The sequence below is a fragment of the Oncorhynchus keta genome, unplaced genomic scaffold (genome assembly GCF_023373465.1).
Source record: "Oncorhynchus keta strain PuntledgeMale-10-30-2019 unplaced genomic scaffold, Oket_V2 Un_contig_24977_pilon_pilon, whole genome shotgun sequence".
In the NCBI taxonomy this organism is placed as follows: domain Eukaryota; kingdom Metazoa; phylum Chordata; class Actinopteri; order Salmoniformes; family Salmonidae; genus Oncorhynchus; species Oncorhynchus keta.
In genome coordinates, this window is record NW_026284202.1 from 7,501 (window position 1) to 29,294 (window position 21,794).

Genomic DNA, 21,794 nt, shown 5'->3' on the forward strand with positions numbered 1-21,794 from the left:
CCACATGCTCTACAGTATGGATATACAGACCCACATGCTCTACAGTATGCTATACTACAGACCCACATGCTCTACAGTATGCTATACTACAGTATTCTATACTACAGACCCACATATACAGTATTCTATACTACAGTATTCTATACTACAGTATGGTATGCTACAGCATGCTATACTACAGTATGCTATACTACAGTATTCTATACTACAGACCCACATGCTCTACAGTATGCTATACTACAGTATTCTATACTACAGACCCACATGCTCTACAGTATGGTATACTACAGTATGGTATACTACAGACCCACATGCTCTACAGTATGGTATACTATAGTATTCTATACTACAGACCCACATGCTCTACAGTATGATATACTACAGTATTCTATACTACAGACCCACATGCTCTACAGTATGGTATACTACAGTATGCTATACTACAGTATGCTATACTACAGTATGCTATACTACAGACCCACATGCTCTACATGTATGGTATACTACAGACCCACATGCTCTACAGTATGGTATACTACAGTATGCTATACTACAGTATGGTATACTACAGTATTCTATACTACAGTATGGTATGCTACACATGCTACTACAGTATGCTATACTACAGTATTCTATACTACAGACCCACATGCTACAGTATGCTATACTACAGTATGCTATACTACAGTATGCTATACTACAGTATTATACTACAGATCCCACATGCTCTACAGTATGGTATACTACAATATTCTATACTACAGACCCACATGCTCTACAGTATGATATACTACAGTATTCTATACTACAGACCCACATGCTCTACAGTATGGTATACTACAGTATTCAGTATTCTATACTACAGACCCACATGCTCTACAGTATGCTATACTACAGTATGGTATACTACAGACCCACATGCTCTACAGTATGCTATACTACAGACCCACATGCTCTACAGTATGCTATACTACAGTATGCTATACTACAGTATTCTATACTACAGACCCACATGTTAGAAGTGGTTCAGGTTAAGTTATTGCCCAGATTGTGATCCTCACCTTGTACCCCTGTATGTCTCCATTCTGAGAGTCAAGAGGAGGCGGGCTCCATGTGACATCCAGCTGGGTGGCTGTTGATGATTGGATGGTCACAGATTGGGGCGGGGCTGTTGGAACTGGAGTGGAGTGGAGGGGTAAACTTTCAATAGTGATATTGGTCAGACCAGGTCCAATTCATATGTCAAATATCTTTAAATAGTTGAGCTGTGCTTGGGTTCGTTTTCCAGAACAGTGGAACCACTAGGGACAATAAAGTTGATCTCATCATCGCTTCTTACCTGCCTCTCCTACAAACACTTCCTGTGGCGTGCTGGTAGGCCCCTCTCCCACGGCGTTGTACACACTTAGGCGGATCTCATAACGCTTGTGTTTACTCAAGTCTGTGGGGGGAGAAACACAGAAAGGAGTTATCCGGCCTGGGAGGACCATCCAACAGCAGTGGAACTGCTCATACAACTATATGAGCTGAAGGAAACGCAGAGAGGTAGGGTGAAGAGGTCAAAGGTCAGGACACAACCTGATGAGGAAGAGGTAAAACAACACCATGACAGGATGGTTAAATATTAAGACAAATGAGGTAGAGCAGAGATGTGGGATGCTGGCAAACACACAGATGATTGTCAGGCAGACAGAGAGACTGAGACAGAGGAGGCTGCTGAGGGGAGGACGGCTGATTGTCAGGCAGACAGAGAGAGAGAGACAGAGGAGGCTGCTGAGGGGAGGATGGCTGATTGTCAGGCAGACAGAGAGAGACAGAGGAGGCTGCTGAGGGGAGGATGGCTGATTGTCAGGCAGACAGAGAGAGAGAGACAGAGGAGGCTGCTGAGGGGAGGATGGCTGATTGTCAGGCAGACAGAGAGAGACAGAGGAGGCTGCTGAGGGGAGGATGGCTGATTGTCAGGCAGACAGAGAGAGAGAGACAGAGGAGGCTGCTGAGGGAGGATGGCTGATTGTCAGGCAGACAGAGAGAGAGAGAGACAGAGGAGGCTGCTGAGGGGAGGATGGCTGATTGTGAGGGAGACAGAGGAGGCTGCTGAGGGAGGATGGCTGATTGTCAGGCAGACAGAGCAGAGAGACAGAGGAGGCTGCTGAGGGGAGGATGGCTGATTGTCAGGCAGACAGAGAGAGAGAGAGACAGAGGAGGCTGCTGAGGGGAGGATGGCTGATTGTCAGGCAGACAGAGAGAGAGAGAGAGACAGAGGAGGCTGCTGAGGGGAGGATGGCTGATTGTCAGGCAGACAGAGAGAGAGAGAGAGACAGAGGAGCTGCTGAGGGGAGGATGGCTGATTGTCAGGCAGACAGAGAGAGGAGACAGAGGAGGCTGCTGAGGGAGGACTGATTGTCAGGCAGACAGAGAGAGAGAGACAGAGGCTGCTGAGGGGAGGATGGCTGATTGTCAGGCAGACAGAGAGAGAGAGACAGAGGAGGCTGCTGAGGGGAGGATGGCTGATTGTCAGGCAGACAGGCAGAGACTGAGGGGAGGATGGCTGATTGTCAGGCAGACAGAGAGAGAGAGAGAGACAGAGGAGGCTGCTGAGGGGAGGATGGCTGATTGTCAGGCAGACAGAGAGAGAGAGAGAGACAGAGGAGGCTGCTGAGGGGAGGATGGCTGATTGTCAGGCAGACAGGCAGACTGAGGGGAGGATGGCTGATTGTCAGGCAGACAGAGAGAGAGAGACAGAGGAGGCTGCTGAGGGGAGGATGGCTGATTGTCAGGCAGACAGAGAGAGAGAGACAGAGGAGGCTGCTGAGGGAGGATGGCTGTTTGTCAGGCAGACAGAGAGAGAGAGAGAGAGAGACAGAGGAGGCTGCTGAGGGAGGATGGCTGATTGTCAGGCAGACAGAGAGAGAGAGAGAGACAGAGGAGGCTGCTGAGGGGAGGATGGCTGATTGTCAGGCAGACAGAGAGAGAGAGACAGAGAGGCTGCTGAGGGAGGATGGCTGATTGTCAGCAGACAGAGAGAGAGACAGAGGCTGCTGAGGGAGGATGGCTGATTGTCAGGCAGACAGAGAGAGAGAGACAGAGGAGGCTGCTGAGGGGAGGATGGCTGATTGTCAGGCAGACAGAGAGAGAGAGAGAGACAGAGGAGGCTGCTGAGGGGAGGATGGCTGATTGTCAGGCAGACAGAGAGAGAGAGAGAGAGACAGAGGAGGCTGCTGAGGGGAGGATGGCTGATTGTCAGAGAGAGCAGAGAGGAGGCTGCTGAGGGGAGGATGGCTGATTGTCAGGCAGACAGAGAGAGAGAGACAGAGGAGGCTGCTGAGGGGAGGATGGCTGATTGTCAGGCAGACAGAGAGAGAGAGACAGAGGAGGCTGCTGAGGGGAGGATGGCTGATTGTCAGGCAGACAGAGAGAGAGAGACAGAGGAGGCTGCTGAGGGGAGGATGGCTGATTGTCAGGCAGACAGAGAGAGAGAGACAGAGGAGGCTGCTGAGGGGAGGACGGCTGATTGTCAGGCAGACAGAGAGAGAGAGACAGGACTGAGGGGAGGATGGCTGATTGTCAGGCAGACAGAGACAGAGGAGGCTGCTGAGGGGAGGATGGCTGATTGTCAGGCAGACAGAGAGAGAGACAGAGGAGGCTGCTGAGGGGAGGATGGCTGATTGTCAGGCAGACAGAGAGAGAGAGAGAGACAGAGGAGGCTGCTGAGGGGAGGATGGCTGATTGTCAGGCAGACTGACAGAGGAGGCTGCTGAGGGAGGATGGCTGATTGTCAGGCAGACAGAGAGAGAGAGAGAGACAGAGGAGGCTGCTGAGGGGAGGATGGCTGATTGTCAGGCAGACAGAGAGAGAGAGACAGAGGAGGCTGCTGAGGGAGGATGGCTGATTGTGAGACAGAGGAGGCTGCTGAGGGGAGGATGGCTGATTGTCAGGCAGACAGACAGAGGAGGCTGCTGAGGGAGGATGGCTGTTTGTCAGGCAGACAGAGAGAGAGACAGAGGAGGCTGCTGAGGGGAGGATGGCTGATTGTCAGGCAGACAGAGAGAGAGAGACAGAGGAGGCTGCTGAGGGGAGGATGGCTGATTGTCAGGCAGACAGAGAGAGAGAGAGACAGAGGAGGCTGCTGAGGGAGGATGGCTGATTGTCAGGCAGACAGAGAGAGAGAGAGACAGAGGCTGCTGAGGGAGGATGGCTGATTGTCAGGCAGACAGAGAGAGACAGAGGACTGAGGGGAGGATGGCTGATTGTCAGGCAGACAGAGAGAGAGAGACAGAGGAGGCTGCTGAGGGGGAGGATGACTGATTGTCAGGCAGACAGAGAGAGAGAGAGAGAGAGAGACAGAGGAGGCTGCTGAGGGGAGGATGGCTGATTGTCAGGCAGACAGAGAGAGAGAGAGACAGAGGAGGCTGCTGAGGGGAGGATGGCTGATTGTCAGGCAGACAGAGAGAGAGAGAGACAGAGGAGGCTGCTGAGGGGAGGATGGCTGATTGTCAGGCAGACAGAGAGAGAGAGAGACAGAGGAGGCTGCTGAGGGAGGATGGCTGATTGTCAGGCAGACAGAGAGAGAGAGACAGAGGAGGCTGCTGAGGGGAGGATGCTGATTGTCAGGCAGACAGAGAGAGAGAGAGAGACAGAGGAGGATGCTGAGGGGAGGGCGGCTGATTGTCAGGAAGACAGAGAGAGAGAGACAGAGGAGGCTGCTGAGGGGAGGACGGCTGATTGTCAGGCAGACAGAGAGAGAGAGACAGAGGAGGCTGCTGAGGGGAGGACGGCTCATCATAAGGGCCAGAACAGAGCAAATGGAAACATGTGTCTGAAGTACTTGATACCATTCCACTAATTCTGCTCCAGTCATTACCACGAGCCCCTCCTCCCCACCAGCCTCCTGTGATACAGTGGACTTACTATCAAGCTCGTACTGGGTGAGCGAGGACTCGCTCAGGTTCCTCACACTGTAGGGGGCTAGAGGGTAACGGACCAGGGTGGGAGGAGGGGTGAGGGAGGACAGAACACAGGGAGTCAGAGCAGACACCATAAAGAGGCAGAGGGGGAGGGAGAGAGAGAGGGAGAGAGGAGAGAGAGAGAGGGGGGAGGAGAGAGAGAGGGAGGAGAGGGAGGAGAGAGAGAGGGAGGGGGGGAGGAGAGAGAGAGAGAGGGGGAGGAGAGAGGGGGAGGAGAGAGAGAGAGAGAGAGGGGGAGGAGAGAGAGAGGGAGGGAGGGAGGAGAGAGAGAGGGAGGGAGGAGAGAGGGGGAGTAGAGAGAGAGGGAGGAGAGAGAGAGGGAGGAGAGAGAGAGAGGGAGGAGAAAGAGGGAGCAGACTGATGTTATGTCTTCATGGTAACGTGTGAACAGAGGAGACCCACAGTCACCCAACGGCTGAGCTGAGGAAAAGTTTAAGGAAACAAACAGAGGTCAGAGGTCAACTCACCAGTGAGCTCCGCCCAGTTAGAGGCGGGGCTGTTGATGGTTCGTATGGTGAAGCTACGGAGGCGGTCGTATTGTAACTCCCGGTATCGTACCCTGAACCCCAGCAGCACCCCGTTTATCTGCTTCTCAGCAGGCGGCTGGAAAGGGGATCCATCACATTTATTTATAAAGACCTTTTAATATCCACGGTCCTACATCAACAAAGTGTTTTACAGTAAACCCAGCCTAGACCACCAGACTTAAAAACAACACAAGGAAACTATCTAGAAGAGAGAAAACTGCACCTTACAAATGTACCACTTACCTCCCATCGGACCAGCACCGACGTGGTGGTGTGGGGTGTAACAGAGAGGATTGTGGGAGCTTTGTCTGGGGCTGTGTGGAGACAGATATAGGGGTATCGTTGAACTGGTGGACTGTATAAATACACACACACACACACACACACACACACACACACACACACACACACACACACACACACACACACACACACACACACACACACACACACACACACACACAGTATGGCTATTGTGTCAACAAGCACAAGCAGTGTGATTCTCTTACGCTCAGTATGAGAGAGAGAGAGAGAGAGAGAGAGAGAGACAGCAATGAGAGAGAGAGACAGCAATGAGAGACAGCAATCAGAGAGACAGAAATGGCTGCCTAGTGAGGAGGACTGTCTGTCTACCAGACTAGACACAGGTCTCGTGAGGATGACACAGCAAAAACAGCATTGAATCAACATGAACCTGGGTTCAAATAGTTGACAGTTTGGCTCAATGAAACCAACTAAATAGTTATTCAAATGAGGAACTATCTGGCACTACAGGCAGACTTAAGCAAACTCTCAAAACCCTGTCCATCTGGCACTACAGGCAGACTTAAACAAACTCTCAAAACCCTGTCCATCTGGCACTACAGGCAGACTTAAACAAACTCTCAAAACCCTGTCCATCTGGCACTACAGGCAGACTTAAACAAACTCTCAAAACCCTGTCCATCTGGCACTACAGGCAGACTTAAACAAACTCTCAAAACCCTGTCCATCTGGCACTACAGGCAGACTTAAGCAAACTCTCAAAACCCTGTCCATCTGGCACCACAGGCAGACTTAAGCAAACTCTCAAAACCCTGTCCATCTGGCACCACAGGCAGACTTAAGCAAACTCTCAAAACCCTGTCCATCTGGCACCACAGGCAGACTAAGCAAACTCTCAAAACCCTGTCCATCTGGCACTACAGGCAGACTAAAGCAAACTCTCAAAACCCTGTCCATCTGGCACCACAGGCAGACTTAAGCAAACTCTCAAAACCCTGTCCATTTGGCACCACAGGCAGACTTAAGCAAACTCTCAAAACCCTGTCCATCTGGCACCACAGGCAGACTTGAAGCCTCAAACTCCTCAAAACCCTGTCCATCTGGCACTGAACTGGTAGACTGAAAAAACTGGCATGAGAAATGTCCCCTTCACAAGATCTTCAAAAAGGTTTGGGAATACTAGATTTGCTGGTAACACTGTGTTTAAAGTCAGCCTCAGTCACATTTCCATGACACATTCATAACCCTCCTGCAGTGTGGTGACAGCATAACACATTCATAACCCTGGCATAACACATTCATAACTGTCCCCGATGTCGTTGGTGGCTTTCACTCTGAACTCATAAGGACATGAACACATTCATAACCCTACATGAAGAATGTCATAACCCTGTCAGTTCACTACATGTCTTCAACCTACAGAGTTATCCTACATAAAACATTCATAACCCTACATAACACATTCATAAACATAACACATTGCCTACATAACACATTCATAACCCTACATAACACATTCATAACCCCACATAACACATTCATAACCCTACATAACACATTCATAACCCTACATAACACATTCATAACCCTACATAACACATTCATAACCATAACACATTCATAACCCTACATAACACATTCATAACCCATAACATAACACATTCATAACCCTACATAACACATTCATAACCCTACATAACACATTCATAACCCTACATAACACATTCATAACCCTACATAACACATTCATAACCCTACATAACACATTCATAACCCTACATAACACATTCATAACCCTACATAACACATTCATAACCCTACATAACACATTCATAACCCTACATAACACATTCATAACCCTACATAACACATTCATAACCCTACATAACACATTCATAACCCTACATAACACATTCATAACCCTACATAACACATTCATAACCCTACATAACACATTCATAACCCTACATAACACATTCATAACCCTACATAACACATTCATAACCCTACATAACACATTCATAACCCTACATAACACATTCATAACCCTACATAACACATTCATAACCCCACACATAACACATTCATAACCCTACATAACACATTCATAACCCTACATAACACATTCATAACCCTACATAACACATTCATAACCCTACATAACACATTCATAACCCTACATAACACATTCATAACCCTACATAACACATTCATAACCCTACATAACAACACATTCATAACCATAACATAACACATTCATAACCCTACATAACACATTCATAACCCTACATAACACATTCATAACCCTACATAAACACATTCATAACCCTACATAACACATTCATAACCCTACATAACACATTCATAACCCTACATAACACATTCATAACCCTACATAACACATTCATAACCCTACATAACACATTCATAACCCTACATAACACATTCATAACCCTACATAACACATTCATAACCCTACATAACACATTCATAACCCTACATAACACATAACCCCATAACCCTACATAACACATTCATAACCCTACATAACACATTCATAACCCTACATAACACATTCATAACCCTACATAACACATTCATAACCCTACATAACACATTCATAACCCTACATAACACATTCATAACCCTACATAACACATTCATAACCCTACATAACACATTCATAACCCTACATAACACATTCATAACCCTACATAACACATTCATAACCCTACATAACACATTCATACATTCATAACCCTACATAACACATTCATAACCCTACATAACACATTCATAACCCTACATAACACATTCATAACCCTACATAACACATTCATAACCCTACATAACACATTCATAAACCCTACATAACACATTCATAACCCCACATAACACATTCATAACCCTACATAACACATTCATAACCCTACATAACACATTCATAACCCTACATAACACATTCATAACCCTACATAACACATTCATAACCCCACATAACACATTCATAACCCTACATAACACATTCATAACCCTACATAACACATTCATAACCCTACATAACACATTCATAACCCTACATAACACATTCATAACCCTACATAACACATTCATAACCCTACATAAACACATTCATAACCCTACATAACACATTCATAACCCCACATAACACATTCATAACCCTACATAACACATTCATAACCCTACATAACACATTCATAACCCTACATAACACATTCATAACCCTACATAACACATTCATAACCCTACATAACACATTCATAACCCTACATAACACATTCATAACCCCACATAACACATTCATAACCCTACATAACACATTCATAACCCTACATAACACATTCATAACCCTACATAAACACATTCATAACAACCCACATAACACATTCATAACCCCACATAACACATTCATAACCCTACATAACACATTCATAACCCTACATAACACATTCATAACCCTACATAACACATTCATAACCCTACATAACACATTCATAACCCTACATAACACATTCATAACCCTACATAACACATTCATAACCCTACATAACACATTCATAACCCCACATAACACATTCATAACCCTACATAACACATTCATAACCCTACATAACACATTCATAACCCTACATAAACACATTCATAACCCTACATAACACATTCATAACCCTACATAACACATTCATAACCCTATATAACACATTCATAACCCTACATAAACACATTCATAACCCCACATAACACATTCATAACCCTACATAAACACATTCATAACCCTACATAACACATTCATAACCCTACATAACACATTCATAACCCTACATAACACATTCATAACCCCACATAACACATTCATAACCCCACATAACACATTCATAACCCTACATAACACATTCATAACCCTACATAACACATTCATAACCCCACATAACACATTCATAACCCCACATAACACATTCATAACCCTACATAACACATTCATAACCCTACATAAACACATTCATAACCCTACATAACACATTCATAACCCCACATAACACATTCATAACCCTACATAAACACATTCATAACCCTACATAACACATTCATAACCCTACATAACACATTCATAACCCTACATAAACACATTCATAACCCTACATAACACATTCATAACCCTACATAACACATTCATAAACACATTCATAACCCTACATAACACATTCATAACCCTACATTAACACATTCATAACCCTACATAAACACATTCATAACCCTACATAACACATTCATAACCCTACATAACACATTCATAACCCTACATAACACATTCATAACCCTACATAAACACATTCATAACCCTACATAACACATTCATAACCCTACATAACACATTCATAACCCTACATAACACATTCATAACCCTACATAACACATTCATAACCCTACATAACACATTCATAACCCTACATAACACATTCATAACCCTACATAAACACATTCATAACCCTACATAACACATTCATAACCCTACATAACACATTCATAACCCTACATAACACATTCATAACCCTACACATAACACATTCATAACCCTACATAACACATTCATAACCCTACATAACACATTCATAACCCTACATAACACATTCATAACCCTACATAAACATTCATAACCCTACATAACACATTCATAACCCTACATAACACATTCATAACCCTACATAACACATTCATAACCCCACATAAACACATTCATAACCCTACATAACACATTCATAACCCCACATAACACATTCATAACCCCACATAAACACATTCATAACCCTACATAACACATTCATAACCCTACATAACACATTCATAACCCTACATAACACATTCATAACCCTACATAACACATTCATAACCCTACATAACACATTCATAACCCTACATAACACATTCATAACCCTACATAACACATTCATAACCCTACATAACACATTCATAACCCTACATAACACATTCATAACCCTACATAAACACATTCATAACCCCACATAACACATTCATAACCCACATAACACATTCATAACCCCACATAAACACATTCATAACCCCACATAACACATTCATAACCCTACATAACACATTCATAACCCTACATAAACACATTCATAACCCCACATAACACATTAATAACCCTACATAACACATTCATAACCCTACATAACACATTCATAACCCTACATAAAACACATTCATAACCCCACATAACACATTCATAACCCTACATAAACACATTCATAACCCTACATAACACATTCATAACCCTACATAACACATTCATAACCCTACATAAACACATGCATAACCCTACATAACACATTCATAACCCTACATAACACATTCAGAACCCTACATAACACATTCATAACCCCACATAACACATTCATAACCCTACATAAACACATTCATAACCCTACATAACACATTCATAACCCTACATAACACATTCATAACCCCACATAACACATTCATAACCCCACATAACACATTCATAACCCCACATAACACATTCATAACTCTACATAACACATTCATAACCCTACATAAACACATTCATAACCCTACATAACACATTCATAACCCTACATAACACATTCATAACCCTACATAACACATTCATAACCCTACATAACACATTCATAACCCCACATAACACATTCATAACCCTACATAACACATTCATAACCCTACATAACACATTCATAACCCTACATAACACATTCATAACCCTACATAACACATTAATAACCCTACATAACACATTCATAACCCTATATAACACATTCATAACCCTACATAACACATTCATAACCCTACATAACACATTCATAACCCCAAATAACATATTCATAACCCTACATAACACATTCATAACCCTACATAACACATTCATAACCCTACATAACACATTCATACCCTACATAAACACATTCATAACCCTACATAACACATTCATAACCCTACATAACACATTCATAACCCCACATAACACATTCATAACCCTACATAACACATTCATAACCCTACATAACACATTCATAACCCTACATAACACATTCATAACCCCACATAACACATTCATAACCCTACATAACACATTCATAACCCCACATAACACATTCATAACCCTACATAACACATTCATAACCCTACATAACACATTCATAACCCCACATAACACATTCATAACCCTACATGACACATTCATAACCCTACATAAACACATTCATAACTCTACATAACACATTCATAACCCTACATAACACATTCATAACCCTACATAACACATTCATAACCCTACATAACACATTTATAACCCTACATAACACATGCATAACCCTGCATAACACATTCATAACCCTACATAAACACATTCATAACCCTACATAACACATTCATAACCCTACATAACACATTCATAACCCTACATAAACACATTCATAACCCTACATAACACATTCATAACCCTACATAACACATTCATAACCCTACATAAACACATTCATAACCCTACATAACACATTCATAACCCTACATTACACATTCATAACCCTATATAAACACAGTCCTTTAAATGTGAATAAGGTCTCTCTGCCTTCTGACCTACACTAGATAGGGTACTAGGTATTGTGCTAGGTATTAGTGAGGGTGCTGGGTAGGGTACTAGGTAGGGTGTGTACTGTACCTGTCCACTATGTAGGAGCTGGCCTCGTGGTTGACCGATGCAGAGTGGACAGTCCAGTTACTGTCTGGTAGCTCTCTGTACTGCACCGTGTAATATCGGACAGGTGACAGGCCGTCGCTACCTGGTTCCCATGACAACATCACGCTGCGCGCCTGCACGTCCTCCTGGGGCACTGTGGGACGGCTGGCTGGCTGGGGCCGCGCTGAGGGGCAGGGCAAACACACACACTGTCAATCACCGTTCCCATACATAACCGCAATGACTGTAATAAATCAGTAAATCAATGAATGAATAAATGAATAAATATATGCAAATAAATAGATGCGAAAATACAAATATAAATAACTAAATAAATGAATAAATAAACACATGAAAACACAAATAATATGTAAAATAATAAATGAAAGAAGTAAATAATTGAAAGCTACATTATGTTCACACTATTTCCTCTCCAGTCGGGTCAGTACCTACCTCTCTTCTCTGTCGTGACCACCAGGGCCTCTACAGCCTCCCCCAGCACTATTTCCTCCCCAGGGTTGCAGCCTCCCCCAGCACTATTTCCTCTCAGTATCTACCTGTCTTCTCTGTCGTGACCACCAGGGCCTCTGCAGCCTCCCCCAGCACTATTTCCTCTACACTCGGGTCAGTATCTACCTCTCTTCTCTCAGGGTCAGTGACCTTCAGGGCCTCTACCTTCAGCCTACAGCCTCCCCCAGCACTATTTCCTCTACAGTCGGGTCAGTATCTACCTCTCTTCTCTGTCGTGACCTTCAGGGCCTCTACAGCCTCCCCCCAGCACTATTTCCTCCCCAGTTGGGTCAGTATCTACCTCTCTTCTCTGTCGTGACCACCAGGGCCTCTGCAGCCTCCCCCCCAGCACTATTTCCTCTACACTCGGGTCAGTATCTACCTCTCTTCTCTGTCGTGACCTTCAGGGCCTCTACAGCCTCTCCCCCAGCACTATTTCCTCTACAGTCGGGTCAGTATCTACCTCTCTTCTCTGTCGTGACCTTCAGGGCCTCTACAGCCTCTCCCCCAGCACTATTTCCTCTACAGCCGGGTCAGTATCTACCTCTCTTCTCTGTCGTGATCTTCAGGGCCTCTACAGCCTCCCCCCCAGCACTATTTCCTCTACAGTCGGGTCAGTACCTACCTCTCTTCTCTGTCGTGACCACCAGGGCCTCTGCAGCCTCCCCCCCAGCACTATTTCCTCTACAGCCGGGTCAGTATCTACCTCTCTTCTCTGTCGTGACCTTCAGGGCCTCTACAGCCTCCCCCAGCACTATTTCCTCTACAGTCGGGTCAGTATCTACCTCTCTTCTCTGTCGTGACCTTCAGGGCCTCTACAGCCTCCCCCAGCACTATTTCCTCCCAGTCGGGTCAGTACCTACCTCTCTTCTCTGTCGTGACCTTCAGGGCCTCTACAGCCTCCCCCCAGCACTATTTCCTCCCAGTCGGGTCAGTACCTACCTCTCTTCTCTGTCGTGACCTTCAGGGCCTCTACAGCCTCTCCCCCAGCACTATTTCCTCCCCAGTCGGGTCAGTACCTACCTCTCTTCTCTGTCGTGACCACCAGGGCCTCTGAAGCTTCTCCCCAGCCCTTGCGCGTCTGAGCGGTGAGGCGGAACACATAGACGGACTCTGGTTTCAGTCCAGATGCTGTATACTGTCGTGCACTGGGGCTCAGCACGTCCACAGTGGCAGCGTTGCTATTGGAGGTGTTCCGTCTGTGTGTGATCTGATAGGCTAGAGAGAGGAACAGGGCGATTCAGTACGGGGACAATGTAATAAACAGAATGTGGATAGTGTCTTAGAGGAACCAGGGACAATGTAATAAACAGAATGTGGATAGTGTCTTAGAGGAACCAGGGACAATGTAATAAACAGAATGTGGATAGTGTCTTAGAGGAACCAGAGACAATGTAATAAACAGAATGTGGATAGTGTCTTAGAGGAACCAGGGACAATGTAATAAACAGAATGTGGATAGTGTCTTAGAGGAACCAGGGACAATGTAATAAACAGAATGTGGATAGTGTCTTAGAGGAACCAGGGACAATGTAATAAACAGAATGTGGATAGTGTCTTAGAGGAACCAGAGACAATGTAATAAACAGAATGTGGATAGTGTCTTAGAGGAACCAGAGACAATGTAATAAACAGAATGTGGATAGTGTCTTAGAGGAACCAGGGACAATGTAATAAACAGAATGTGGATAGTGTCTTGGTATGAGACCTTGGACCCTGAGATATGGAGTCCCTGTGGTTTAGATACAGCAGTAGGTGCTTAGTGTCTTGGTATGAGAGCTTGGACCCTGAGATATGGAGGCCCTGTGGTTTAGATACAGCAGTAGGTGCTTAGTGTCTTGGTATGAGAACTTGGACCCTGAGATATGGAGGCCCTGTGGTTTAGATACAGCAGTAGGTGCTTAGTGTCTTGGTATGAGAACTTGGATCCTGAGATATGGAGGCCCTGTGGTTTAGATACAGCAGTAGGTGCTTAGTGTCTTGGTATGAGAACTTGGACCCTGAGATATGGAGGCCCTGTGGTTTAGATACAGCAGTAGGTGCTTAGTGTCTTGGTATGAGAACTTGGACCCTGAGATATGGAGGCCCTGTGGTTTAGATACAGCAGTAGGTGCTTAGTGTCTTGGTATGAGAGCTTGGACCCTGAGATATGGAGGCCCTGTGGTTTAGATACAGCAGTAGGTGCTTAGTGTCTTGGTATGAGAGCTTGGACCCTGAGATATGGAGGCCCTGTGGTTTAGATACAGCCGTTCGTTAGAAATACTACTCCCTGTTAGGATAATGGATGTATGGAGGGGGGGGGGGGGTCCGTGGTAGTAGACGTACCCAGGATGATGCCGTTAGGCTGGGCAGGAGGCTGCCAGATGAGCCTGACTGAGCCGGTCCTGACCTCTGGGAACAGGATGCCCACTGGAGGTCCTGGGACTGTGGAGACAGAGGGAGGAACATGGGTTATGAGAACAGTACCAACACAACAGCACAGTGTCCACGCTTACCTTTATCAATACAATCCCAGAATAGAGGATAACAGAACCAATGGTTCTAGCAGAGGGTAAAACAGCCTTGACATGGCCAGTAGCCTCCTTTAGGGGGGGGACCTTCATTGCTGTGTCTATCTCAACAGGCTAACACAGTGTTGTGGCGGGCAGGACACCCGGGTTTTGAACCCAAGGTATTAGGTCAGTGAGTGATGCTCACCATCGTCCAGGGTCCTCTCCAGGATGGATGGCCTGCTGCTCCTGCCGTCTCCTATCCGTGTGAAGGCCAGGACCTGGATCTCATACAGCACGTACTTCCCCAGACCACTCAACTGAACACTGTGGCTGGTGTTCCCCTCCACCTCCCAGTACTGCGGGACAGAGTCTGAACCCCTGTCCTTATACACCACCTGGGAGACCACGGGGACAACGGGTAATAGTGAGTGTGTTTGTTTAGGTTCCTGTGTGTGTGTGTGTGTGTGTGTGTGTGTGTGTGTGTGTGTGTGTGTGTGTGTGTGTGTGTGTGTGTGTGTGTGTGTGTGTGTGTGTGTGTGTGTGTGTGTGCGTGTGGCACTGACCTTGTATCCCAGGATGAGTCCATTGCGGTCAGTCTGAGGGACCTCCCCCAGCGGACCAGGATGCTGCTGGAAGTCGTGGCGAAGGCTGACACATTGGTGGGACCACAGGACGGCACTACACAGGGGTCAGAGGTTAGAACACAGCCTGTGTGTTCAGTATAAGTGTGTTAATGTGCGTGTAGTATGAGTGTGTTATCTGACTCCCCAGTCTTACCAGACTCCCTGGTTCTGCCCTGGACAGGCTGGCTCCAGGGCCCAGAGCCCAAGCCGTTGATGGCCTGAACCCTGACTTCGTACTCTGTCCACTCCTCCAGGTCCTCTATGGTAAACTCCCTCTCCAGCCGGTCACTGATGACGTGGGACAGGATCCCTTCCTTAGATGTCTCTCTGGAGTACTGAACCCGGTAACCCACCAACTCCTGGTCACCATTGTACTCCCACTCTGGAAGAGGCTGGAGAGAGAGGAGGTGGGGAGGAAGGTGGAGAGGGTATGATACACACTGACTGAGAGAGAGACAGAGACGGACTGACAGAGATACAGAGAGACAGAGACTGACTAACAGAGATACAGAGAGACAGAGACTGACTAACAGAGATACAGAGAGACAGAGACTGATTGACAGAGAAACAGAGATTGACTGACAGAGAGACAGAGACCGACTGAGAGAGAAACAGAGACCGACTGACATAGACACAGAGACTGACTGAGAGAGAGACAGAGACTGACTGACAGAGATACAGAGATACAGACAGACAGAGACAGAGACTGACAGAGAAACAGACAGACTGACAGAGAAACAGAGATACAGAGAGACAGAGACTGACTGACAGAGATACAGAGACAGAGACGGACTAACAGAGATACAGAGATACAGACAGACAGAGACAGAGACTGACAGAGTAACAGAGATACAGAGACTGACTGACAGAGTAACAGAGATACAGAGACAGAGACGGACTAACAGAGATACAGAGATACAGACAGACAGAGACAGAGACTGACAGAGTAACAGAGATAAAGAGACGGACTAACAGAGATACAGAGATACAGACAGACAGAGACAGAGACTGACAGAGATACAGAGAGACAGAGATACAGACAGACAGAGACAGACAGAGACTGACTGACAGAGAAGCAGATATTGTGTACATGCATGTCTGTGTTCCTTTGTGCCCTTATGAGGAAAACAATCTAGTCAGGACGCACCATCCATCGGAGCCAGAGGCTGGTCTCTGAGGCTGTTCGGAGGGTGACGTTGTAGGGGGAGATATCTGGAGGTGCCTGCAGGGTCTGGATCTTCCTGGAGGGCTGGCTGGGGGGACTGGTCCCCACTATATTCACCTGGCGCATACGGAACCTACAGGGGAGGACAGACAGGAAGGTGTGGATGTCAACATGGATTTGACAGGATGTTCTGGTAGGAGCTGTGCTTACAACATGGAGATACAGGAATCAGGGTTGGGGTCCAATCCCATTTCAATTCAGAGGGTATGGACTTTTCTGCTCATTAATTGAATGGGGACACAGGAATCAGGGTTGGGGTCCAATCCCATTTCAATTCAGAGGGTATTAATGAATTTAATGTTGATCCCTTTGAAGTGGAATAGAGACCAACACTGATGGGTGTATTGTGTGGTCAGTATGTGACTACCAGAATAACTATGTGAGTACGTTTATCAGGTGTAGTGTCAGGTATCTGTTGTAGCTGTACTCTACCTATAGGAGGTGTAGTGTCAGGTATCTGTTGTAGCTGTACTCTACCTATAGGAGGTGTAGTGTTAGGTATCTGTTGTAGTTGTACTCTACCTATAGGAGGTGTAGTGTTAGGTATCTGTTGTAGCTGTACTCTACCTATAGGAGGTGTAGTGTTAGGTATCTGTTGTAGCTGTACTCTACCTATAGGAGGTGTAGTGTCAGGTATCTGTTGTAGCTGTACTCTACCTATAGGAGGTGTAGTGTCAGGTATCTGTTGTAGCTGTACTCTACCTATAGGAGGTGTAGTGTCAGGTATCTGTTGTAGCTGTACTCTACCTATAGGAGGTGTAGTGTTAGGTATCTGTTGTAGCTGTACTCTACCTATAGGAGGTGTAGTGTTAGGTATCTGTTGTAGCTGTACTCTACCTATAGGAGGTGTAGTGTTAGGTATCTGTTGTAGTTGTACTGTACCTATAGGAGGTGTAGTGTTAGGTATCTGTTGTAGTTGTACTGTACCTATAGGAGGTGTAGTGTTAGGTATCTGTTGTAGTTGTACTGTACCTATAGGAGGTGTAGTGTTAGGTATCTGTTGTAGTTGTACTGTACCTATAGGAGGTGTAGTGTTAGGTATCTGTTGTAGCTGTACTCTACCTATAGGAGGTGTAGTGTTAGGTATCTGTTGTAGCTGTACTCTACCTATAGGAGGTGTAGTGTTAGGTATCTGTTGTAGCTGTACTCTACCTATAGGAGGTGTAGTGTTAGGTATCTGTTGTAGTTGTACTCTACCTATAGGAGGTGTAGTGTTAGGTATCTGTTGTAGTTGTACTCTACCTATAGGAGGTGTAGTGTTAGGTATCTGTTGTAGTTGTACTCTACCTATAGGAGGTGTAGTGTTAGGTATCTGTTGTAGCTGTACTCTACCTATAGGAGGTGTAGTGTTAGGTATCTGTTGTAGTTGTACTCTACCTATAGGAGGTGTAGTGTCAGGTATCTGTTGTAGCTGTACTCTACCTATAGGAGGTGTAGTGTTAGGTATCTGTTGTAGCTGTACTCTACCTATAGGAGGTGTAGTGTCAGGTATCTGTTGTAGCTGTACTCTACCTATAGGAGGTGTAGTGTTAGGTATCTGTTGTAGCTGTACTCTACCTATAGGAGGTGTAGTGTCAGGTATCTGTTGTAGCTGTACTCTACCTATAGGAGGTGTAGTGTTAGGTATCTGTTGTAGCTGTACTCTACCTATAGGAGGTGTAGTGTCAGGTATCTGTTGTAGCTGTACTCTACCAAAAGGAGGTGTAGTGTTAGGTATCTGTTGTAGTTGTACTCTACCTATAGGAGGTGTAGTGTTAGGTATCTGTTGTAGCTGTACTCTACCTATAGGAGGTGTAGTGTCAGGTATCTGTTGTAGTTGTACTGTACCTATAGGAGGTGTAGTGTCAGGTATCTGTTGTAGTTGTACTCTACCTATAGGAGGTGTAGTGTCAGGTATCTGTTGTAGCTGTACTCTACCTATAGGAGGTGTAGTGTCAGGTATCTGTTGTAGTTGTACTCTACCTATAGGAGGTGTAGTGTTAGGTATCTGTTGTAGCTGTACTGTTCCTATAGGAGGTGTAGTGTTAGGTATCTGTTGTAGCTGTACTCTACCTATAGGAGGTGTAGTGTCAGGTATCTGTTGTAGTTGTACTGTACCTATAGGAGGTGTAGTGTTAGGTATCTGTTGTAGCTGTACTCTACCTATAGGAGGTGTAGTGTTAGGTATCTAGTTGTACTCTACCTATAGGAGGTGTAGTGTTAGGTATCTGTTGTAGCTGTACTCTACCTATAGGAGGTGTAGTGTCAGGTATCTGTTGTAGTTGTACTCTACCTATAGGAGGTGTAGTGTCAGGTATCTGTTGTAGCTGTACTCTACCTATAGGAGGTGTAGTGTTAGGTATCTGTTGTAGCTGTACTCTACCTATAGGAGTGAGTGTCAGGTATCTGTTGTAGCTGTACTCTACCTATAGGAGGTGTAGTGTCAGGTATCTGTTGTAGCTGTACTCTACCTATAGGAGGTGTAGTGTCAGGTATCTGTTGTAGTTGTACTGTACCTATAGGAGGTGTAGTGTTAGGTATCTGTTGTAGCTGTACTCTACCTATAGGAGGTGTAGTGTTAGGTATCTGTTGTAGCTGTACTCTACCTATAGGAGGTGTAGTGTTAGGTATCTGTTGTAGTTGTACTCTACCTATAGGAGGTGTAGTGTCAGGTATCTGTTGTAGTTGTACTCTACCTATAGGAGGTGTAGTGTTAGGTATCTGTTGTAGCTGTACTCTACCTATAGGAGGTGTAGTGTTAGGTATCTGTTGTAGCTGTACTCTACCTATAGGAGGTGTAGTGTCAGGTATCTGTTGTAGTTGTACTGTACCTATAGGAGGTGTAGTGTTAGGTATCTGTTGTAGCTGTACTCTACCTATAGGAGGTGTAGTGTTAGGTATCTGTTGTAGTTGTACTCTACCTATAGGAGGTGTAGTGTCAGGTATCTGTTGTAGCTGTACTCTACCTATAGGAGGTGTAGTGTCAGGTATCTGTTGTAGTTGTACTCTACCTATAGGAGGTGTAGTGTCAGGTATCTGTTGTAGCTGTACTCTACCTATAGGAGGTGTAGTGTTAGGTATCTGTTGTAGCTGTACTCTACCTATAGGAGGTGTAGTGTCAGGTATCTGTTGTAGCTGTACTCTACCTATAGGAGGTGTAGTGTCAGGTATCTGTTGTAGCTGTACTCTACCTATAGGAGGTGTAGTGTTAGGTATCTGTTGTAGCTGTACTCTACCTATAGGAGGTGTAGTGTCAGGTATCTGTTGTAGCTGTACTCTACCTATAGGAGGTGTAGTGTTAGGTATCTGTTGTAGCTGTACTCTACCCTAGTGTCAGGTATCTGTTGTAGCTGTACTCTACCTATAGGAGGTGTAGTGTCAGGTATCTGTTGTAGCTGTACTCTACCTATAGGAGGTGTAGTGTTAGGTATCTGTTGTAGTTGTACTCTACCTATAGGAGGTGTAGTGTCAGGTATCTGTTGTAGCTGTACTCTACCTATAGGAGGTGTTGTGTTAGGTATCTGTTGTAGCTGTACTCTACCTATAGGAGGTGTAGTGTTAGGTATCTGTTGTAGCTGTACTGTTCCTATAGGAGGTGTAGTGTTAGGTATCTGTTGTAGTTGTACTCTACCTATAGGAGGTGTAGTGTCAGGTATCTGTTGTAGCTGTACTGTACCTATAGGAGGTGTAGTGTTAGGTATCTGTTGTAGCTGTACTGTACCTATAGGAGGTGTAGTGTTAGGTATCTGTTGTAGCTGTACTCTACCTATAGGAGGTGTAGTGTTAGGTATCTGTTGTAGCTGTACTGTTCCTATAGGAGGTGTAGTGTTAGGTATCTGTTGTAGTTGTACTCTACCTATAGGAGGTGTAGTGTCAGGTATCTGTTGTAGCTGTACTGTACCTATAGGAGGTGTAGTGTTAGGTATCTGTTGTAGCTGTACTCTACCTATAGGAGGTGTAGTGTTAGGTATCTGTTGTAGCTGTACTGTACCTATAGGAGGTGTAGTGTTAGGTATCTGTTGTAGCTGTACTCTACCTATAGGAGGTGTAGTGTTAGGTATCTGTTGTAGCTGTACTCTACCTATAGGAGGTGTAGTGTTAGGTATCTGTTGTAGTTGTACTCTACCTATAGGAGGTGTAGTGTCAGGTATCTGTTGTAGCTGTACTCTACCTATAGGAGGTGTAGTGTCAGGTATCTGTTGTAGCTGTACTCTACCTATAGGAGGTGTAGTGTTAGGTATCTGTTGTAGCTGTACTCTACCTATAGGAGGTGTAGTGTCAGGTATCTGTTGTAGCTGTACTCTACCTATAGGAGGTGTAGTGTTAGGTATCTGTTGTAGCTGTACTGTACCTATAGGAGGTGTAGTGTTAGGTATCTGTTGTAGTTGTACTCTACCTATAGGAGGTGTAGTGTCAGGTATCTGTTGTAGCTGTACTCTACCTATAGGAGGTGTAG

General features: G+C 45.2%; 1 protein-coding gene across 1 annotated transcript in view; it reads right to left on the reverse strand.

Moving 5' to 3' along the window:
• The window catches only part of LOC127922207 (protein sidekick-2-like), a gene marked incomplete at both ends in the record, with an annotated part of 20,689 nt that extends 3,257 nt beyond the window's left edge, over positions 1 to 17,432 (reverse strand). The window contains 12 exons of the mRNA XM_052505868.1: positions 1,062 to 1,177; positions 1,340 to 1,441; positions 4,909 to 4,965; positions 5,432 to 5,567; positions 5,735 to 5,805; positions 12,487 to 12,693; positions 14,043 to 14,237; positions 15,345 to 15,443; positions 15,717 to 15,906; positions 16,131 to 16,189; positions 16,289 to 16,526; positions 17,282 to 17,432. Of these exons, the coding sequence (XP_052361828.1) occupies positions 1,062 to 1,177; positions 1,340 to 1,441; positions 4,909 to 4,965; positions 5,432 to 5,567; positions 5,735 to 5,805; positions 12,487 to 12,693; positions 14,043 to 14,237; positions 15,345 to 15,443; positions 15,717 to 15,906; positions 16,131 to 16,189; positions 16,289 to 16,526; positions 17,282 to 17,432 (1,621 nt within the window). The remainder of the gene's footprint in view (positions 1 to 1,061; positions 1,178 to 1,339; positions 1,442 to 4,908; positions 4,966 to 5,431; positions 5,568 to 5,734; positions 5,806 to 12,486; positions 12,694 to 14,042; positions 14,238 to 15,344; positions 15,444 to 15,716; positions 15,907 to 16,130; positions 16,190 to 16,288; positions 16,527 to 17,281) is intronic.
• Positions 17,433 to 21,794: the final 4,362 nt, after the last annotated feature.